We start from the raw sequence: 20,370 nt of genomic DNA, 5'->3' as shown, positions 1-20,370 counted from the left end.
GAGTGATGGATCTTGCAAGAAAGAAGACGTCTTTTTGGGGTGGAGAGCGCCTCTTTATACATCCAGATCCATCGGAAGCCAGACGTGAGAGAGCAAGATGGTGGAACTTCCGCTTGGATTTATGCGTGCATGGCAGACTGACGTAGTTGATCCCGCCCACGCGTGACGTAGGTCACACGGAAGTTGCCTGGGAATTGTAGTTCTGACACAAGATGGCGGCATGATACCTACATATATATATATATATATATATATATATATATATATATATATATATATATATATATATTTTTTTTTTTTTTTTTTTTTTTTGTATTTTGGGGGTTTTTGTTTTCGATTAGAATTTTTATTTCATCCTCAGTTGGTTCAGCAACACGCTCTGCCATTTTCTTCTTCCTCCTCTTCTTCCTCTTAGGTTTTTTTTTGGCAGTTGGCAAACCAACTTAAAGGTGCATTACTGCCACCAACTGGGCTGGAGTGTGGAACAGCAGATATTGGGGGGGGACACACTATATTCTTTTAGCTATTTTAAATACTTGATAACAAAGTGATATATCTGACTTGATGTGTGCCACCATTTTGTTTTTCTCTACTCATGGTATACGAGCTGATATCCTACTATCAGAGTAGCCAGTCAGAGCACACAATTGCTCATATCCAGTGAATGTGGAAAGAATAAATATGGATATAAAGCATTTGTGTATAGATATATGTGCACTCCTATAAACTTTTACCAGGCATTATGTGCGGTATATGATGTATTAATACAGATATATGAGGCATTCATAATGTGTTATGAATAAAGGATTCCTCATAAATATTAAATACGTTCCATATTAACAATTCCACCTCCTGTGGACTGGTGTTTTATTCTGGGGGTTTGATGACTGAATAACGATCCTGAGCATCCCCGGTGGGATCACACCGCTTCAGTCTGTGGTTTTAAACAATAACTAAAAGTTAATGGAAGGTGAAGTGTGTGTACTCATCTTCGCTCCCACAATCAAAGTTCAATCAGTGTGTTCAGGGAACACCTGCTGATCATTAACCAAAACGTGACTCTATCGAATGCTTTTATTGGAGTCTGTGCAAAGAAAATCCAACAGAAGGCCCTTTGCTTTCCAAGCAACAGGTCAGGAATGCAGCTGAAATTGTAAACCATTAGACGGTGAGATGGGGCATATCAAGTGCAATTTCAATCAAATCCACCTTAACATCTTTTGAGTATTTATCAGGCATGGGATCACAGTGGGGGGAAAAAAATCCGACAACCTTTTTGCTAAAACGGTTTAAAAGCTCTGTCAAAATAGATGTGAATTTTATTCAGCCATGACAAAATATCACATTTCACTCCACAGACTTTTTTTTTCAGAATAAATAAATTAGTAACAGTTCCAAGCACAAGCATCTAAAAGGTTTTTTTGTTGTTGTTGTTGTTGTTATTTTTGTTTTTTTCGGCATGGGCTGAAAATTGGTTACATGACAGACTGAGATATTCAACATGCACAATATTGTTATCATAGACACTTAAACATACTCTCACACCCCCTGTGTCTCAGTCAGGAGGAGGTTCCATCCCTACTGTACTTCAGCAGCACTTCTGGGTTTGTCCTAATCACATGGTGGTGTAAAGTCTTCAGAAGTTCTTTATTTCTTCACATCACGTGTGTCCTCAGAGAAGGTAATACCATGCTATTAATTCTTTCACCAGTTGAAAGATACACAAAGTTTAAAAAACAAAACAAAACATGATGTATTGACATTTCACTCCAGGTAAAATTGCTAACACATAAACCTGTACGAGTTTAAAAAGATATCGTGATAATACGGTTATCGTTCTGATATCAACTCTGATAAAATATCAAAAAATACCCATGATATTAAAACTTAATGTTACTTGTAATTACTATAAGAGTGGAACACATGAAATAAATTAGAGTGTACATTTTTAACATGCAAAACACACCAAGGAGCCATGATTTAAAGTGGACTAACCAAAGAAATCAGTTGCAAAAGTTTGTACACCCTTAGGACAAAAGTAGTCAATGCAATTTCTGTACATTTGCTCTGAGTTATCGATCTTCAATGTTACATGTAACAGTAGAAGGTTAAATAATGTAGGTTAATAGATATTAATAATATATATATATATATATATATATATATATATATATATATATATATACACACAGTGGTGCTTGAAAGTTTGTGAACCCTTTAGAATTTTCTATATTTCTGCATAAATATGACCTAAAACGTCATCAGATTTTCACACAAGTAGATAAAGAGAACCCAGTTAAACAAATGAGACAAAAATATTATACTTGGTCATTTATTTATTGAGGAAAATGATCCAATATTACATATCTGTGATTGGCAAAAGTATGTGAACCTCTAAGATTAGCAGTTAATTTGAAGGTGAAATTAGAGTCAGGTGTTTTCAATCAATGGGATGATAATCAGGTGTGAGTGGGCACCCTGTTTTATTTAAAGAACAGGGATCTATCAAAGTCTGATCTTCACAACATGTTTGTGGAAGTGTATCATGGCACGAACAAAGGAGATTTCTGAGGACGTCAGAAAAAGCGTTGTTGATGATGATCATCAGGCTGGAAAAGGTTACAAAACCATCTCTAAAAAGAGTTTGGACTCCACCAATCCACAGTCAGACAGATTGTGTACAAATGGAGGAAATTCAAGACCATTGCTACCCTCCCCAGGAGTGGTCGACCAACAAAGATCACTCGAGGTCACAAAGGACCCCAGGGTAACTTCTAAGCAACTGAAGGCCTCTCTCACATTGGCTAATGTTAATGTTCATGAGTCCACCATCAGGAGAACACTAAACAACAATGGTGTGCATGGCAGAGTTGCAAGGAGAAAGACACTGCTCTCCAAAAAGAACATTGCTGCTCGTCTGCAGTTTGCTAAAGATCATGTGGACAAGCCAGAAGGCTATTGGAAAAATGTTTTGTTGACGGATGAGACCAAAATAGAACTTTTTGCTTTAAATGAGAAGTGTTATGTTTGAAGAAAGGAAAACACTGCATTTCAGCATAAGAACCTTATTCCATCTGTGAAACATGGTGGTGGTAGTATCATGGTTTGGGCCTGTTTTGCTGCATCTGGGACAGGATGGCTTGCCATCATTGATGGAACAATGAATTCTGAATTATACCAGCAGATTCTAAAGGAAAATGTCAGGACATCTGTCCATGAACTGAATCTCAAGAGAAGGTGGGTCATGCAGTAAGACAACGACCCTAAGCACACAAGTCATTCTACCAAAGAATGGTTAAAGAAGAATAAAGTTAATGTTTTGGAATGGCCAAGTCAAAGTCCTGACCTTAATCCAATGGAAATGTTGTGGAAGGACCTGAAGCGAGCAGTTCATGTGAGGAAACCCACCAACATCCCAGAGTTGAAGCTGTTCTGTACGGAGGAATGGGCTAAAATTCCTCCAAGCCAGTGTGCAGGACTGATCAACAGTTACCAGAAATGTTTAGTTGCAGTTATTGCTGCACAAGGGGGTCACACCAGATACTGAAAGCAAAGGTTCACATACTTTTGCCACTCACAGATATGTAATATTAGATCATTTTCTTCAATAAATAAATTACCAATATAATATTTTTGTCTCATTTGTTTAACTGGGTTCTCTTTATCTACTTTTAGGACTTGTGTGAAAATCTGATGATGTTTTAGGTCATATTTATGCAGAAATATAGAAAATTCTAAAGGGTTCACAAACTTCCAAGCACTACTGTATAAAATATATATATAACAGTTCAAATCTGGTCAATTCCCAGGATGCTCTTATGACTTGTAGGCCCTCGTTTTTCCTCTATAGCTGCCTCTTCTTCTGTTGATTCTTCTTCTCAGTTGTAATATTTCCCCTTATTTCTTTTATCTGTCAGTCTGTTCCTTTTGCCTTTGGCTTTAATTTGTTTTGCTGAAGGATCCACCCACCTCAATGAATTGATTTACTGTATTTATTTGATTGACTGATTGATTCATTGGGAGGTTGAGTCATTTACTTCTTTCAGAAACCATAGGGGATGTATATATTTTCCATGTCATCATCATCATCATCGCCGTTCTACTCCATGCCAGAGCATTTCCATCAGCTTCCATTGAGCATGATTTTGGGCCATCTTCTCCAGTCTTTTTCAGGTTGTAGCCCTCTGCTGCCATCTCTGCCTCCATCTCTCTTCTGCATGTATGCCTTGGTCTTCCACGGTGACGTTTTCCTGATGGGTTCCATGCTCCTGCCTGTTTGGTGATGTCTTCCTTTGGCTTTCGTAGAGTGTGGCTGATCTATAACCACTTCCTTATACTGATGATACTTTTAGCTGGTTCTTGGTCCGTTCTCTCCCATGGAACCATCTTCATTCCTGATGGATTCCGGCCACCAAATTCTCAGAATCCTTCTAAGGCACTTGTTGATAAATGCTTGGACTTTCTTTAAGATGGTCCTTGAAGTCCACCAAGTTTCATATCCGTAAAGTCAGACAGTTTTGACATTTAATATTGAAAATTCCAGTTAGGTCAATATTTTTATGTCCTTAGACTTCTATATCTTCTGCAAGATGGTAAATGCTGCTCTGTTTTTTTTTCTATTCTTGCTTTAACATCTTCATCTGCTCCTCTGTTAGTGGTAACAATGCTTCCCAGGTATGTAAATGATGGGACATTACCAATGGCTCCCTTCTCCAACATTATGGGATTGTTCTTGGTGGTGTTCATTCTCATGGACTTTGTTTTACCCTTGCTAACAGAAAGGCCAAGCTTTGCTGCCGATTCTTCCACTTGGGTGATCTTATTTTGCATTTGATTGTAATTATGTGTCAGTAAAGCAACATCATCGGCAAAGTCGAAATCATCCAACTGATTCCATGGTGTCCACTGAATTCCATTTCTTCTTCCTTTTGTACTTTTTCTCATGATCCAGTCCACAGCTAGTAGAAGCAAGAAGGGGGACAGCAAACAGCCTTGTCTCATGCCTGTTTTTACTTCAAACTTGTCTGTTAGGCTGTCTTCATGCAATACTTTGCAAGATATTCCATCATATGTGTTCTTAATCATTGTGATAAAGTTCTCAGGTATTCCATAATGCCATATTAATTTCCATATTTTTCATGTACTTCATGGAAATTTTGTTTGTTTGTTTGTTTTGTCATTGTAGCTTCATGCACTGGCTTTCTCTGCTAATTGTTAATGATCATGTTTTAAGAAAATTAAGAATTAATAAACAATATTTTCTTTTTGGGAGTGCAGGTTGTTATGGGGGCGTGCAAACTTTTGCACTCAACTATATGTGCTACTTTTTTTCTCCTTTATTTTATTTCCATAAACTACTGTAGGAAATTACAACAAATAGTTGTGTATGCACCTTATCCAATATAAATATAGTATTTGCATTTGATTATATAAATATTTGCCGATATACTTTATACTTTATATGGATTCCAGTATAAATTTTATTAAAAAAATGTTATGATAAAGTGAGAATGTAAGATATATATGCATAATTAAGACAAAATATTTTAAAATTGATATATCCTTTGAATATCAATATGTTTTAACAATTCTGCCAACTCTGTACAATGTTTAAGGTATTGGAGTGCGGTATTGCATAATACATATGCATGCCAACATCATACACACATACATCAAAATACACATCAACACACACACACAATCATCCCAACATTAAGCAGAATCAAAAGGCTCATTCCCTCAATAAAGATTGGTCACTGCTCAACCAGCTGTAGTACTTGGAAAGCAATCAGTACTTTTTGTTCAGAAATCGATTCGAATTTGCAACTTAAAGCTAGACAGCCTTTCGATTTCATTAAATCGGTGAAATTGAGTTCCCTCTGAAATTTGGTCATTGTGATATATGTTTATTTCTGTAATATCTCATAAAATATCAGGCCATTCTGTGGCTGGAAAGTTATTTGATTTGAGGGGATTAAAGCAAATAATGTGCATGAAATCACTCGCTTCTTCGCGCAGTCAGGCAGACAGAGGACGTCCATGTGTGTGTGTGCATGCGCAGGTTTACCTTTGACCGTGACATCATTGTCGCTAAACGAACAGCTGATCACACCAAGGTGCTTGGTGACCACCGATATTTATTAGTTTGGTCCTGCATTTCTTTTCTTTCGTATATAACACAACGTAGCCCTGTGATGACCTGGCGACTTGTCCAGGGTGTACCCCGCCTTTCACCCGTAGTCAGCTGGGATAGGCTCCAGCTTGCCTGCGACCCTGTAGAACAGGATAAAGCGGCTACAGATAATGAGATGAGATGAGATAACACAACATCTTTTCTTCTTGCTTTCCATTACTGTAGTCGGTCTTTCATGTTTCATTCGCACACTCACATCCTCCATTTTTCTCTCCTGTTTCAAATTTGTATCCCACAAAGCCTTGCGTGAACAGGGAAAGCCCACCATGTGACGCATGACGTAGTGTCTTGAATTGGGTCATGGTGAAGCAGGAAAAAATAGCAGAGAATTTAGGGCCACATGGCTCTAAATTCATTAATTGTTCTATTACATAAACCTAATAAAATTGGAAGTCTGTGAAATGAATTCAGTAGCTTTCGGTCCACTAAACAAAAATAATTGGGTGTCTGGGGGAAATTATTTTTATGACCTCCACTTGAAAAACCTGAAAGGCAGTCTACCTTTAAGCAAAATAAACACAGACACAATTAACTCGATAAACAAACAACATTGCAATAAACATCAAACGACAAATAAACAGAGGATATAGCTCGATTTAAATAGCACCTTTTCATTATAGGTATCATATTTCCAAATTACTGAATGTTAACCCTGCCAAACATTTGTTCAGTTTTGACCAGAAGACATTTCTTAAAGCACCATTTTCTGTTTATATTATTATATTATTATATTTCTTTTCATTACAAATGGTGGTAAATTGCAGCCACAGATAAGGAATTCATTGTAAAGTGTGCCTCGTTTTTCTGTGCATACAATAACAAAGGCCATGATTTTCTGAAAGCACCTGTTCCTAACAAGAGCAAGAATGAGGAGATGTGAAATCCTGGTCTCACGCAGCCACCCAGAGGATGGAAATGTTGGTGCCTTCATCATGTGTGATTTGATTGATGCGTCCACGTATACAGTCCAGCGTGATGTAAATGGCTGTGCCGTTCTGGACCTCGAAAGACGCTCTGACACCAACACTGGTCCATTCGCTACCTTCGGGCATCTGACCCCCGACCTGCTGTGCCAAAGGAGCTGAATTCGTCCTGTCCTGGCCCTGCTGATGTAGCACCAGCTTCACCACGTTGCACGAGTGAATGAGCTTCACAGTGAGTGCCACATTGACTGTCCCAGCTTCTTGGAAAACAAAATTCCTTTGTGGGTGTTGGTGTCCTGTGCCAGCAAGCCGGATGTGTTCAGCATCCGGACCAACCTGCTGAAACAACAAAGGTTTGTTCCTCACAGCTCCAGATGGAAGGCCTGTCCTGGACACGGTGGCCATTAGAGATGAGGAAATGGCTGCTGGAATCCAGAGCAGACTTAGCATGCTAATTCCAGAGCTGTCTCCAAAGTATCGGACATTGCACTGTGACGGAGTGAGGATCTCAAAGTTTAGCCAGTCACCCGAGTCCACGATGGTAGTAGCAGACAAGGTGATGGAGGTGTCCCTATAGTTGACTCCAGATTTAAATGAGCGCTTTACTTCCTGGTTGGTCCCATTTGTATTAATGTAGGCGACTAGTGAGAAGCCTTCACGAATGCAAGTGTGGCCCATGGAGTAGAGTGCCTGCTGCAGGACAAACTTGACAATTCCTCGCTCAGTGAAGCGAATTCCACGGCTGTCATGAGTCAATGCCACTACATAGGGGTCAGAGACAGTAGCAACACGAAAGGATGGCCGATAGTTACCATGGTAGTGAGGTGCCGTAGACGTCTGAGCAGTCATTGCGACAGCCCCGGTGTCATGTGACAGCCAGAGCAGGCTGAAAGCGGAAGATCCGAGCTCATAAAGCTGCAGTTCTTTGCTCTGGTTGCAGTGCTGGTTTGGGCTTTTGAGCAGCAGCCACAGAGTCTGGTTGGGCTCCACCTCAGCAGCTGCACTCACACTCACACCCTGGAAGTGCTTCCTCTCTGGCTGCTCCACCCGTACACCACTGAGGTCGCGACCTTCCTCCTCACTGCCACCACTAAGCCTCACACCAACCTGCAGGAAGTTGCGGCAGCTGTGCTTCAAGGCAAAGTTGTGATCCAGCCAGAGTAAACCATGCTGATGGAGGCTGATGGAACCATCTCGGTTGATCAAAAGATCGCTTCCCTCCTTTCCCATTACACTCAGCTGCAGACCTGGGAACACAGCACTGCTTTTTGATCGAGCTGAAGGTAACGTGACCGCGGCAGACCAGGACTTGGAGAATACATTTTCTGAGATCACTCCACATACAGAGTCACTCATGGTGCTACATGGAACGGCTATGGGCTGTCCATCACAGTCTGAACATGCTTGACACTCTTGTAGCTCCTGATTGTAGAAGTACTCGTGACCGCACAGGCCTGATGAGATGTCTCTTTCAGACACACCCAAGCACCGGAAACCACCTGTCCACACAAGTACAGGGTATATGTTAAAGCAGTGCTTCTCAATCCTACACCTGGAGCCCCCTGTCCTGCATTTCTTCTATCTGTCCTTGCTCCAGACATGCTCCTGGTTAAATTGGGTGGTTAAATCAGCTAATCAAAAGTGCCACTGATGAGTCCAGTCATGTAGGCAGCTCAAGGAATGATGGAAAACATGCAGAATGGGGGGGCCCCAGGAGAAAGACAGAATCAGTGTGTTTTGGCTCGTAAGAAACGATGTTTAACAATAGTAATGTTAGGCATATTTTAAGTGCTCACTTGCAAATTTTGGTACATCCTAACACACCGGAAGTCTCTGGTTGCAGACCTACCAACTCCAAAGAGGAATAATAAACAGTAGTGCGGAAATGAGGACAGGTCATGAAATGGTTCCACAGGGCCACTGTTGTTTTTGTTCATTTTTCAAGAAATAACCTTGACTGATGTTACCTATGTTCTTATCTAATGTTAGTTAAGTCAAACATACACTGATGATTTCATTTCACATTAATGAACTCAAACCGTTCCTGGTTTGCCTTGACAGAAAGATAGAACGCCACAGCAGTGCATCTTTCAAGTGGGGAAATGGAGTAAAGATGTTAAAAGTTGCTGTCCAAAAGATTACTAACATGAGATGGACAGAAGGGGGTGGGGCTTTTAGGGTGTATCGGTTAATATTTGAGAGTTCAGAACACCTACACTACTGTCAATCATTCCAACTTCATATGCCAACTGGCTCAGCTGTTGGGTTTACTGGGGGGAAAAAGGAACAAGACCATCAATGATGGCATAACTAACTCTGATCCCATCTAGTCCAGAAAGAATGATCTAAAGTGGGCCACCTTGAGCAATAAATGTTGCAAGCTATATAAACTATATAGAAGATATATATATATATATATATATATATATATATATATATATATATATATATATATATATATATATAAAGTTCTATGCACCCTAAGTACCCCTACCTTCATGCCAGAAAGAATCAAAATTGGTGAATAATTGAGGGAGAAGAAGAGATTTGTGTGGAAACTGCTTGTTAGGGCTTAATTACTGCATATCTTCATTATTAATTGCAATTATGCAAATTTGGGTAGAAACTATATGCACCCCAGGCAGACCTACCTTCCTGCCAAAAAGAATGAAAATCGGTGAAGAACTGAGAAAGAAGAAACGATTTTCGTGAAATGTGGATGACACCGGATAGACAATGGACAACGCATGATGGTATAAGCTCATCACCTGTTGGCTGGATGAGCTAACAAGGCTATTTTTGGGCATATTTTTGAGTGATAACTCATAGCACTGTACTCCAATGTTAAAATGCAGAGCTCCGACATAAAATGTGTAAAGGTTGGCAGGCTTGTAATTGCTTGTGGCCATTTCTATGATAGTTCCATGTATTTGCTTATGATTATTATTAAGAAAATAAAGGTAAACAATATCAAACTGCTGCTTAATGCCCAGTGTTTTCAATCTCTGAATGTGTTTGTGCTTTTTTTTTCATTCATCCATTATCTTATTGTCCTTCAGGGTCACACGGAAAGCTGGAGCCAATCCAACTGACTTCGGGTGAGAAGCAGGGTTCACCCTGGACAAGTCACCAATCTACCACAAGGTTAACACAGAGATGAACAACCATTCACACCTACAGGCAATTTAGAGTAGTCAGTTGACCTAAGCCACATGTCTTTGGACTGTTGGAGGAAACCCACAAAGACACAGGGAGAACATGCAAACTCCACACAGAAAGGCCCCTGTGAGCCATGAGGTTCAAACCCAGAACTTTCCTGCTGTGAGATGACATTGCTAACCACTGCACCACCATGCCACAAAAATTATTTCATCATTTTATTAGCTCATCTGACCAACAGGTGATGAGCTTATCCCATCATGTGCTGGTCGTCATCCATCTGTTGTCATCCACATTTCACGAAAATCATTTCTTCTCTCTCAATTCTTCACCAATTTTTATTCTTTTTGGCAGGTAGGTACTGTAGGTCTGCCTGGGATGCATATAGCTTCTACACAAATTTGCATAATTGCAATTAATAATGAAGATATGGAGTAATTAATCAATCCCTAATGAGCAGTTTCCACACAAATCGCTTCTTCTTCCTCAATTCTTCACTGATTTTGATTCTTTCTGGCATGAAGGTAGGGGTGCCTAGGGTGCATATAAATTCTACCCAGATTTGCTTCATTACAATTATTAATGAAGTTATGGACTAATTAAGCCTTAATGAGCAGTTCAACAAAAATCGCTTCTTCCTGGTCAGTTCCTCACCGTTTTGGATTCTTTCTGGTAAATAGGTTGGTATTTCTAGGGTGGATATAGCTTCTATATATACATAGCTTGTATATAGTGTATATAGCTTGCAACATTTATTGTGCAACTTGGCCCACTTTAGATCATTCCTTCTGGATTAGGTGAGGCCGGAGTGAGCTACGTCATCATTGACGGTCTTGTTTACTATGAATATTATGTCAGTGGTTCTCAATGACACAAAGATAAACTGTAGATGCAGGTGATTGGTTTTTATGTAATAACAATCTGATTAAGCTGTGAACTCGACTGGGCAGCTTCCTCTATCACACTACCAAGCTACTAATCTAGCATTTCCAAATTGTCTAACTAGCGCCATACTACAACCCCGATTCCAAAAAAGTTGGGACAAAGTACAAATTGTAAATAAAAACAAAATGCAATGATGTGGAAGTTTCAAAATTCCATATTTTATTCAGAATAGAACATAGATGACATATCAAATGTTTAAACTGAGAAAATGTATCATTTTAAAAAGAAAAATTAGGTGATTTTAAATTTCATGACAGCAACACATCTCAAAAAAGTTGGGACAAGGCCATGTTTACCACTGTGAGACATCCCCTTTTCTCTTTACAACAGTCTGTAAACGTCTGGGGACTGAGGAGACAAGTTGCTCAAGTTTAGAGATAGGAATGTTAACCCATTCTTGTCTAATGTAGGATTCTAGTTGCTCAACTGTCTTAGGGCTTTTTTGTCGTATCTTCCGTTTTATGATGCGCCAAATGTTTTCTATGGGTGAAAGATCTGGACTGCAGGCTGGCCAGTTCAGTACCCGGACCCTTCTTCTATGCAGCCATGATACTGTAATTGATGCAGTATGTGGTTTGGCATTGTCATGTTGGAAAATGCAAGGTCTTCCCTGAAAGAGACGTCGTCTGGATGGGAGCATATGTTGCTCTAGAACCTGGATATACCTTTCAGCATTGATGGTGTCTTTCCAGATGTGTAAGCTGCCCATGCCACATGCACTAATGCAAGCCCATACCATCAGAGATGTAGGCTTCTGAACTGAGCACTAATAACAACTTGGGTCGTCCTTCTCCTCTTTAGTCCGAATGACACGGCGTCCCTGATATCCATAAAGAACTTCAAATTTTGATTCGTCTGACCACAGAACAGTTTTCCACTTTGCCACAGTCCATTTTAAATGAGCCTTGGCCCAGAGAAGACGTCTGTGCTTCTGGATCATGTTTAGATATGGCTTCTTCTTTGAACTATAGAGTTTTAGCTGGCAACAGCGGATGGCACAGTAAATTGTGTTCACAGATAATGTTCTCTGGAAATATTCCTGAGCCCATTTTGTGATTTCCAATACAGAAGCATGCCTGTATGTGATGCAGTGCCATCTAAGGGCCCAAAGATCACGGGCACCCAGTATGGTTTTCCAGCCTTGACCCTTACGCACAGAGATTCTTCCAGATTCTCTGAATCTTTTGATGATATTATGCACTGGAGATGATGATATGTTCAAACTCTTTGCAATTTTACACTGTCGAACTCCTTTCTGATATTGCGCCACTATTTGTCGGCACAGAATTAGGGGGATTGGTGATCCTCTTCTTATCTTTACTTCTGAGAGCCGCTGCCACTCCAAGATGCTCTTTTTATACCCAGTCATGTTAATGACCTATTGCCAATTGACCTAATGAGTTGTAATTTGGTCCTCCAGCTGTTCCTTTTTTGTACCTTTAACTTTTCCAGCCTCTTATTGCCCTTGTCCCAACTTTTTTGAGATGTGTTGCTGTCATGAAATTTCAAATGAGCCAATATTTGGCATGAAATTTCAAAATGTCTCACTTTCGACATTTGATATGTTGTCTATGTTCTATTGTGAATAGAATATCAGTTTTTGAGATTTGTAAATGATTGCATTCTGTTTTTATTTACAATTTGTACTTTGTCCCAACTTTTTTGGAATCGGGGTTGTATTTAAATATTGTAATGACATGGTGTTGCAGGAGGCAGGGTGGTAAGGCAGGCAGCACTGATGTGTCACAGCTTCGGGGATTTGAACCTGAGCTCGGATTGCTATTTGTGGGGAACTTCTCACATTCTCGGAGTTCTCCGGTTTCTCATAACCTGCCAAGAACATGCCAGTAGGTGGCTTGGTGAGGACATGGCCTAATGGTTAGAGAAGCAGGTTTGGGATTAAAAGGTGACCGGTTCAATTCTCTGGACCAGTAGGAATGACTGAAGTGCCCTTGAGCAAGGCACCTAACCCCCAACTGCTGCTCTGGGTATGTTGTGTGTTGCCTTGGATAAGAGTGTCTGCTAAATACCTGTAATGTAAATTGCCCTGTGTGTGTGCCTGTGATTGACTTGCATCCCATCCAGGGAGTATTCCCTTCACTGATTCATTGTTCCTGTGTTCGCCTCTGGATCCACCATGATGAGACCCTGACCATTAAAAAAAAAAAAAAGATTTTTTTCCCTTTGTGAGTCTGGTTTCCCTGCAGATTTTCTCCTTATACCGTCTCAGGATTTTTATTTTCTTTTTTCTTGTCACCTTTATCTCTGGTTTATTCATTCAGGCTCTGCATCTCAACCCAGATTCCAGATGTGATATACAATTTAGCTGAAATGAATTTAACTGTTATGTTTCAGTAGCATAGAAAGTAACAATATGATTAAAACCAACAGCCATATTATGGAAGCAGTTTACATTTCAATGTCTTCCTGCTCAGTTTTGTTGTAGGTCATTTTACACAGCAGTGTACCTCTACGCGATTATAGTGACTGTGCTCGTTTGCATACATTTGAAATTGATGTCATTTGCAAGTGGACATGTAGCATAATGCAACAGATATCACGTTGCTAATTTGCACAATATAAATGAGGTCATGAGTAAATTTAAAAGCTCATCGGGTAATTTCCATTCATTAGCATTTTAGTGTTGAGATTCGAAACATCATGTTCCGTTGTGGATTTGTATACCTGGTGTATTGAGGCATTTCACTCTCTCTCCACACAAGGTTGGGATTTCCAAGCATTCATCTCTGTCCTGGATAAAAATAAATGTTTATATACATATATATATGCAGGTGCCTCTTTGTTAATCATTGGTTGGATGATACTTGGCCATGTTTTACTTTTAAATAAAATGCAAACTTTATTATAGGTTTGATACCATTGTATATTTAAATCATAAACAGAGTCTAGATTATGTTCATATTCAGATTTCTGTGTGATACCTGGCAAATCCTGTCAGCATTGGGTGAACACTGTGACACCAGGAAGAACCCAGGTGGACACATGGTGCACTGTTGGCACTGCGACGGCTGCATTTGAAAATTGCAGTACTCTTCAGGGCCACATGCGTTACGACAGCCGAGTAGAGCGTGATCTGTGTCGCCGGTCACGTCCATCATCTTGGCATCCGTTTTGTGCACGGCATATGACTTCTGCAGGTGGCTGCGAGCTTGGCTCTGCACGCCTGCCAGCTGGCTTTCCAAATAACTCTGCAGCTCCCCCTGCAGGCCCTGGAAGGACACCTGCTTAACGGTCTCAGACAGTATGCCATACTGTGCCTTCACCACGTCCATCTGCTCGTACATGCGCCGCTGCTGCTCCAGGATCTCACGCTGCTGGACCAGCAGCGCTCCCTGCTGCTCTTCCAGACGCTGCTGGAGGTCACGGATCACTAACTGCTGAGCACGCAGAGCCTCCACCAGCTTCTCCTGGCCTTTGGAAAGTTGCAGGTGCAGGACAAGGGCATCCTCCGATGGAACTTCGTTCTCTCCTGGGAAAAGAAACAGCATAACACACAGGTTGGTACATTCGAGACTCAATATTTTTCTCCCAGGGAAACACTGATCACTGAACATCTCAGAGGACATTTAGACAAAGTAGAAGAGCAGACAACACCAAAGTGAGATGGTTGCTTCTCTACAGACTATATGTACAACAGGCAGAAGTTCTTAAACTTTTTTTCACCAGTGTCATTTTATGAACATAATCAAACTCATCAAATATTAGCCTTGTTACCCAAGTGTGTAAAGTAATATTTGTGATATTTATTGGCACTGTAGTGCTATTCATTAATGAACTTTCCATCAACAAATCAAATTAGGTCAAACTAGACATAATTTTAGGCTGATAGCTTTGTTTCTGAGATACTGAGGTTTGGATTAAACCCATTCTAATTCAAAGAATCATCCAACAGGATAATAACAACAAGAAGTCAATAATAAATTGCCAAAGTACTGCATGTTATGATCATTAAGGACAGCCCCATGGACATTTAGGTATCATTAATGGCCTGTTGTAGTCTTTTGTCTGTTATTAATGTTACTAATGGTGGGTTGTGATTTACACCACTGTAACTACACTCTCAGAAAACAAGGTACATCACTGCACCTTCGGGGTACACCGGCTTGTCACTGGATCAGTACCTGCTAAGGTACTTATCTATACTCTTTATATACTGATTGGGAATATATATATGTACCTTTTTGACCCTAAAAAGTTACACAAAGTTACCTTGAAGTCCAATAATGAGCCCTGGGAGGTACATTAGTGTAGATTGTACCTTGGGGAACAGAAATGGACTCTTACTGTACCCCTACTTTTTACAGTGTAGATACAACAACAAAATGACAGACCTGTGAACACAGGCTGTGCTCCACAGACTCACTTTGAGTAATAATATCATACTTTATCCAATCACGTCTCGGTTCAGACCATAGATAAAACTCTCATGAAAGACAGAACATTACTGATACTGTTCTGTCATGTGATGGACCTCAAAGACACTTCTTCACCTCCAGAAAATGGAGACAACATGACAGACTTCATTGTTTCCTGTGACACCATTCACCCCCAGTCAGTTCCCAGATCATCACAACCTGAGCAGACCATGAGCAGAGATGCCAATATTTACGGTTTAGCCATACCATTTATGATTTTTCACCTGTGTATTTTTAACCTGGGTCTCTGAGCCAAAAGAAAACAAAAGTGTGAGTATTTTGTTTTCACAAATGCAAACGAAATTTTATTTTGTTTGCGATTATACTTAAATATTATTTTGGCGTATTTTTGCTTTACTTTGATGATTGTTGAACTTGAATACTTGTACGCTTCCTTAATTACATTTCAAATGGAGAATTTTTTTTTTCTTTTACATTTTCATTAAACTTTCAAAGTCCGAATTACAAATCACAAAGGTCTCTTCTTGTCTCATACAGCAAATGACTATACATTATAGGTACATCAATCAAACGGGCTTGGTTTAGCATCCAGTCTTTTAATTTGAGCATCCAAGCAAGTCCTTTAATGTCGAGTGCCAGTTCCTCATTTGTGGTGACCTACTCATGCTACACAATATAATTAATGCTACAGTTCCATCCATCCATTATCCATAACCACTTATCTGGAGCCTATCCCAGTTGACTATGGGTGAGAGGCGGGGAACATCCTGGACAAGTTGCCAGATCATCGCAAGGCTGACACATAGAGACAAACAACCATTCACACTCACATTCACACCTACGGTCAATTTAGAGCCACCAATTAGTCAAACCTGCATGTTTTTGGACTGTGGGGGAAACCGGAGCACCCGGAGGAAACCCATGCAGACACGGGGAGAACATGCAAACTCCGCACAGAAAGGCCCCCGTCGGCTGCTGGGCTCTAATCTAGAACCTTCTTGCTGTGAGGTGATAGTGCTAACCACTACACCACCATGCCACCCTCATGCTACAGTTGTACATATACATTTACAGCTGGATAATCCCCCAGAGTTCAGTGTTGAACTTGACGATGAGTGACCTGGCTCTACCTCAGTAAAATGTTTCAGTATGTCGAAATAAACAAAGTCTATTATAAAATAATGTGTCTCATTTGCTTCACTAGAAGATGTGAACTCATTCTAATTTGAAAAACTGAGGTCAAAAAAATCAAAGTCCTTCCCATGACAGGACCTGGTCTTCCCAAGCAATCTCTCGTCCGAGTACTAACCAGACCCTTAAGGCGCATTGGGCGGTGCTGATCTCCACCTCTCACAAAGCTAGGGTTACAGTGAGGGGGGCTACTCCTCTGGTAAGTGTGAGAGTTTGACTCCCCACTCGCATCTGTGCCTTGCCAGACAGCAGTAGGTACCATTTTTATGATGGTTTTTGGTGTGACCTGACCACAAGTAGAACTCACAAGCTCCCGATCAAGAGGTGGACACGCTAACCACTAGGCCAGCTCATGGTGAAAAACTGAGGTAAGTTTTGCTAATTTGCTAATATTTATACTCTATATTTAACTAAGTTAACCAGTTTTGTTGGGGGGGGGGGGGGGGGGGTTGTTCTCGTTGTTGTTTGTTAATGCCAGATTAAACTAGCATAGAATCCTAGTACCTAACATAATCTGCTAGGCAGCAATTTAAAATTCTAACTAACGGTAAATATTGCAATATTGCACAAATTATATATTTTAATGCAGACCATGATTTTTCTGTTAGCAAAGTGCACAGGCGTATAGAATGTTGGCTGACTTTGGCATGATTTCTGAAACAGCACATCAGCCTGGTGTCTATCACTTTAACTTTAATGGATGGACAGAAAATCCTGAAATAGACAAGCTGTTAAAGCTCAAAGTAAGTTCTGACCTCAAGTCATCCAGAGAACCACTGCTAGTAATTTGTGGGTGCAATTTTTGAATTCTTTTTTTGCACTTGTGTGTGTGTGTGTGTGTGTCTGTATATATGAAGAGATGGTGCTCTCTTATATGTGGACTTTCTAATGCCTCAAAAATGTTCAACCTTCTGTCTCTGCTATTCTTCTCTCTTCCTGTCAAGGCTGCAATTTGAGGCTAGGAAACTAGTGTGGAAAGACATCAAAGCAGAAAAATATTCTAGGCGGTCGACTGCCAGAGATTTTCCCTCTGCTGCAGTTCCACAAGGCTTCCAAGTACAGCCGAACAGATGTGTATGGCTATGCGGAAAAGTAATCGTGTTCCAGTTGCATGTTGAAAATGATCAAATAAAGCATGTGCTGGTAGAAGTAAAGGTAAAAGGTGTCTCATTTAATAAGCTTAGCTTAAGAGGAGAGGAGATTGTTTAAAACAAAACCCAAACAAGGACAGAACAGCTGGATCCACTGATTCACTCCACCTGGTTTGATGTCACATGTAAGCTGCACTCCCAATGGTGCGCCTCCAAGTTCCGATGAAGGATATCCAATGTCCGGAAATTCCCCCAGAAACTGAGCAGCTCTGTCCGGAACGTGCACGGGAGTGTCGTCTGAGCCAGGTCCGCAGCCGTCTGGAGGGCACGGCCTCACTCTGGGCTTGGTCCTGATCCTTAAAGGCAGTCTGCACTCCAGCCCCCTGCAATCTCGTGTATCGTTAATGGCCTGCGGTGGTCTTTTGGTGGTAATGCAATCCGCTCCAGTGCACGTGTGACCTGCAACCTCAGCAGTACGCATCCTTTCCCTTGTGTGAGCGTGAGAATGAGAAGCTGTGTGTGACTCCAGCATGTCGGGTGAAGAAAGGTGTGAGAATCCACGTTGGTGGGTTGGTGCAGATCTGCTGTGTGTTATTGGGTTGTGTTGACGTGTTGGTCTGGATGATCTTCCCGAGCCACAGTGTGACCCTGAACATGGTCTGGATTCCCCCAACTCTAAGCAGCGAGAACCTTTACACAGCTCTGACACACTCCCTGCTGACACACACATACACAGGAGGCACCACAGGAACAGCACGATTCTCCTCGGTGTCATTTTGAATTCAGTCATTTACCTGAAAGGGATGAACATTAATACACAACTGAATAAACTTATTTGGATGGAAACTGTGTTATATTAACTCTTACAGGGTTGCATTAATTGTTAATGTTACACTAACTCATAAGTGTTAAATTAACTTCTAGTGTTACACTAACTCCTACAGTGTAACATTAATCGTTAGTGTTACATTAAATCCTGCAGTGTGGCATTAACTTCTACAGTGTTATACTATTTCCTACAGTGTTACATTAACTCCTACAGTGTTACATTAACTTCTACAGTATTACATTAAGCCCTACCATGTGGCATCATGTCCTACAATGTTACAACCCCGATTCCAAAATAGCTGCGACAAAGTACAAATTGTAAATAAAAACGGAATGCAATAATTTACAAATCTCAAAAACTGATATTGTATTCACAATAGAACATAGGCAACATATCAAATGTCGAAAGTGAGACATTTTGAAATTTCATGCCAAATATTGGCTCATTTGAAATTTCATGACAGCAACACATCTCAAAAAAGTTGGGACAGGGGCAATAAGAGGCTGGAAAAGTTAAAGGTACAAAAAAGGAACAGCTGGAGGACCAAATTACAACTCATTAGGTCAATTGGCAATAGGTCATTAACATGACTGGGTATAAAAAGAGCATCTTGGAGTGGCAGCGTCTCTCAGAAGTAAAGATGGGAAGAGGATCACCAATCCCCCTAATTCTGCACCGACAAATAGTGGAGCAATATCAGAAAGGAGTTCGACAGTGTAAAATTGCAAAGAGTTTGAACATATCATCATCTACAGTGCATAATATCATCAAAAGATTCAGAGAATCTGGAAGAATCTCTGTGCGTAAGGGTCAAGGCTGGAAAACCATACTGGGTGGCAGGGCCGTAGCCAGGATTTTTCAAATACCGAGGTCAAACATGGCTGACAGCACCGAAGCCCCCCGGCACAACTTAAATAAATAAGGATAGATTGGTAGAGGACACATTTATTTTAACAATTCTAAAACTGTGGCACGATAACTGTGGTGTTTTATCTGACATAAAAGTAGAAAAGTAGTGAACTCTTGAACTGAGTATACATACCTAAAGTACCAGTTACCTAAAGTATTGGCATTATTTACATTGCAGCATACACATGACAGAAAGGGTGTGAACTGCTGAATTGTAAGCTTTAGTATTACACCTTATAATAATAGTGTGAGTGAGTGTGTGTGTGTGTGAGAGAGAGAGAGCATGAGAGAGTTTGTGTGTTATTTGTGGGTGTCTGTATGTGTAGAGACATTCTGAGCAGTAATGTAAAGGCATCAGTCTATCTGGCTGTCTTGAACTGAGATCCATTTGCATGCATTCTCTGAAACACAGTGTTCTCACCATTGCCTGTAATGTAAGTTTGGCTCACAACACATTTACTTTAACAATTCTAAAACTGTGCCATCAGAACTGTGGAGTTTTGTCTGACATAAAAGTCAAAACTGAACTGAGTGTATTGCTCAGCTACCTGAAGTATTGGCATTATTTACATTTCATTATCTTAAATTACATTAGAATATAGAGCTATTAGTACTGTGTGAAGACTATGTATTAGAGAGAGTGTGTGAGAGTGTATTATTTGTGTGTGTGTGTGTGTGTGTGTGTGTGTGTGTGTGTGTGTGTGTGTGAGTGAGTGAGAGAGAGTTATGAGAG

General features: G+C 40.4%; 1 protein-coding gene across 1 annotated transcript; it reads right to left on the bottom strand.

Annotated features, from left to right (window-relative positions):
- Nucleotides 1-6,562: 6,562 nt before the first annotated feature.
- nell3 (NELL (neural EGFL like) family member 3) lies at nt 6,563-14,514 on the bottom strand. Its single transcript, XM_060920738.1, has 3 exons — nt 14,163-14,514; nt 13,906-13,972; nt 6,563-8,615 (listed from the first exon to the last, which is right to left on the bottom strand). The coding sequence occupies exons 1-3, from the start codon at nt 14,511-14,513 to the stop codon at nt 7,084-7,086; spliced, it is 1,950 nt and encodes a 649-aa protein (XP_060776721.1). The 5' UTR covers nt 14,514; the 3' UTR covers nt 6,563-7,083.
- Nucleotides 14,515-20,370: the final 5,856 nt, after the last annotated feature.

Source organism: Neoarius graeffei, chromosome 5 (genome assembly GCF_027579695.1).
Source record: "Neoarius graeffei isolate fNeoGra1 chromosome 5, fNeoGra1.pri, whole genome shotgun sequence".
NCBI lineage: Eukaryota > Metazoa > Chordata > Actinopteri > Siluriformes > Ariidae > Neoarius > Neoarius graeffei.
Note: the sequence above shows the minus strand (reverse complement) of the source record. Positions and strands in the feature narration are given on the sequence as shown.

Bases quoted from the DNA above. Each gene is read 5' to 3' on its own strand.
- nell3 (XM_060920738.1), bottom strand. From the start codon at position 14,513: ATGGACGTGGTGAAGGCACAGTATGGCATACTGTCTGAGACCGTTAAG. The intron at 13,973-14,162 runs GTATCACACAGA...ATTTTTATCCAG, and splicing joins ATGCTGACAGGATTTGCCAG to GACAGAGATGAATGCTTGGA. The intron at 8,616-13,905 runs GTATACAAATCC...TTGTGTGGACAG, and splicing joins GAAATGCCTCAATACACCAG to GTGGTTTCCGGTGCTTGGGT.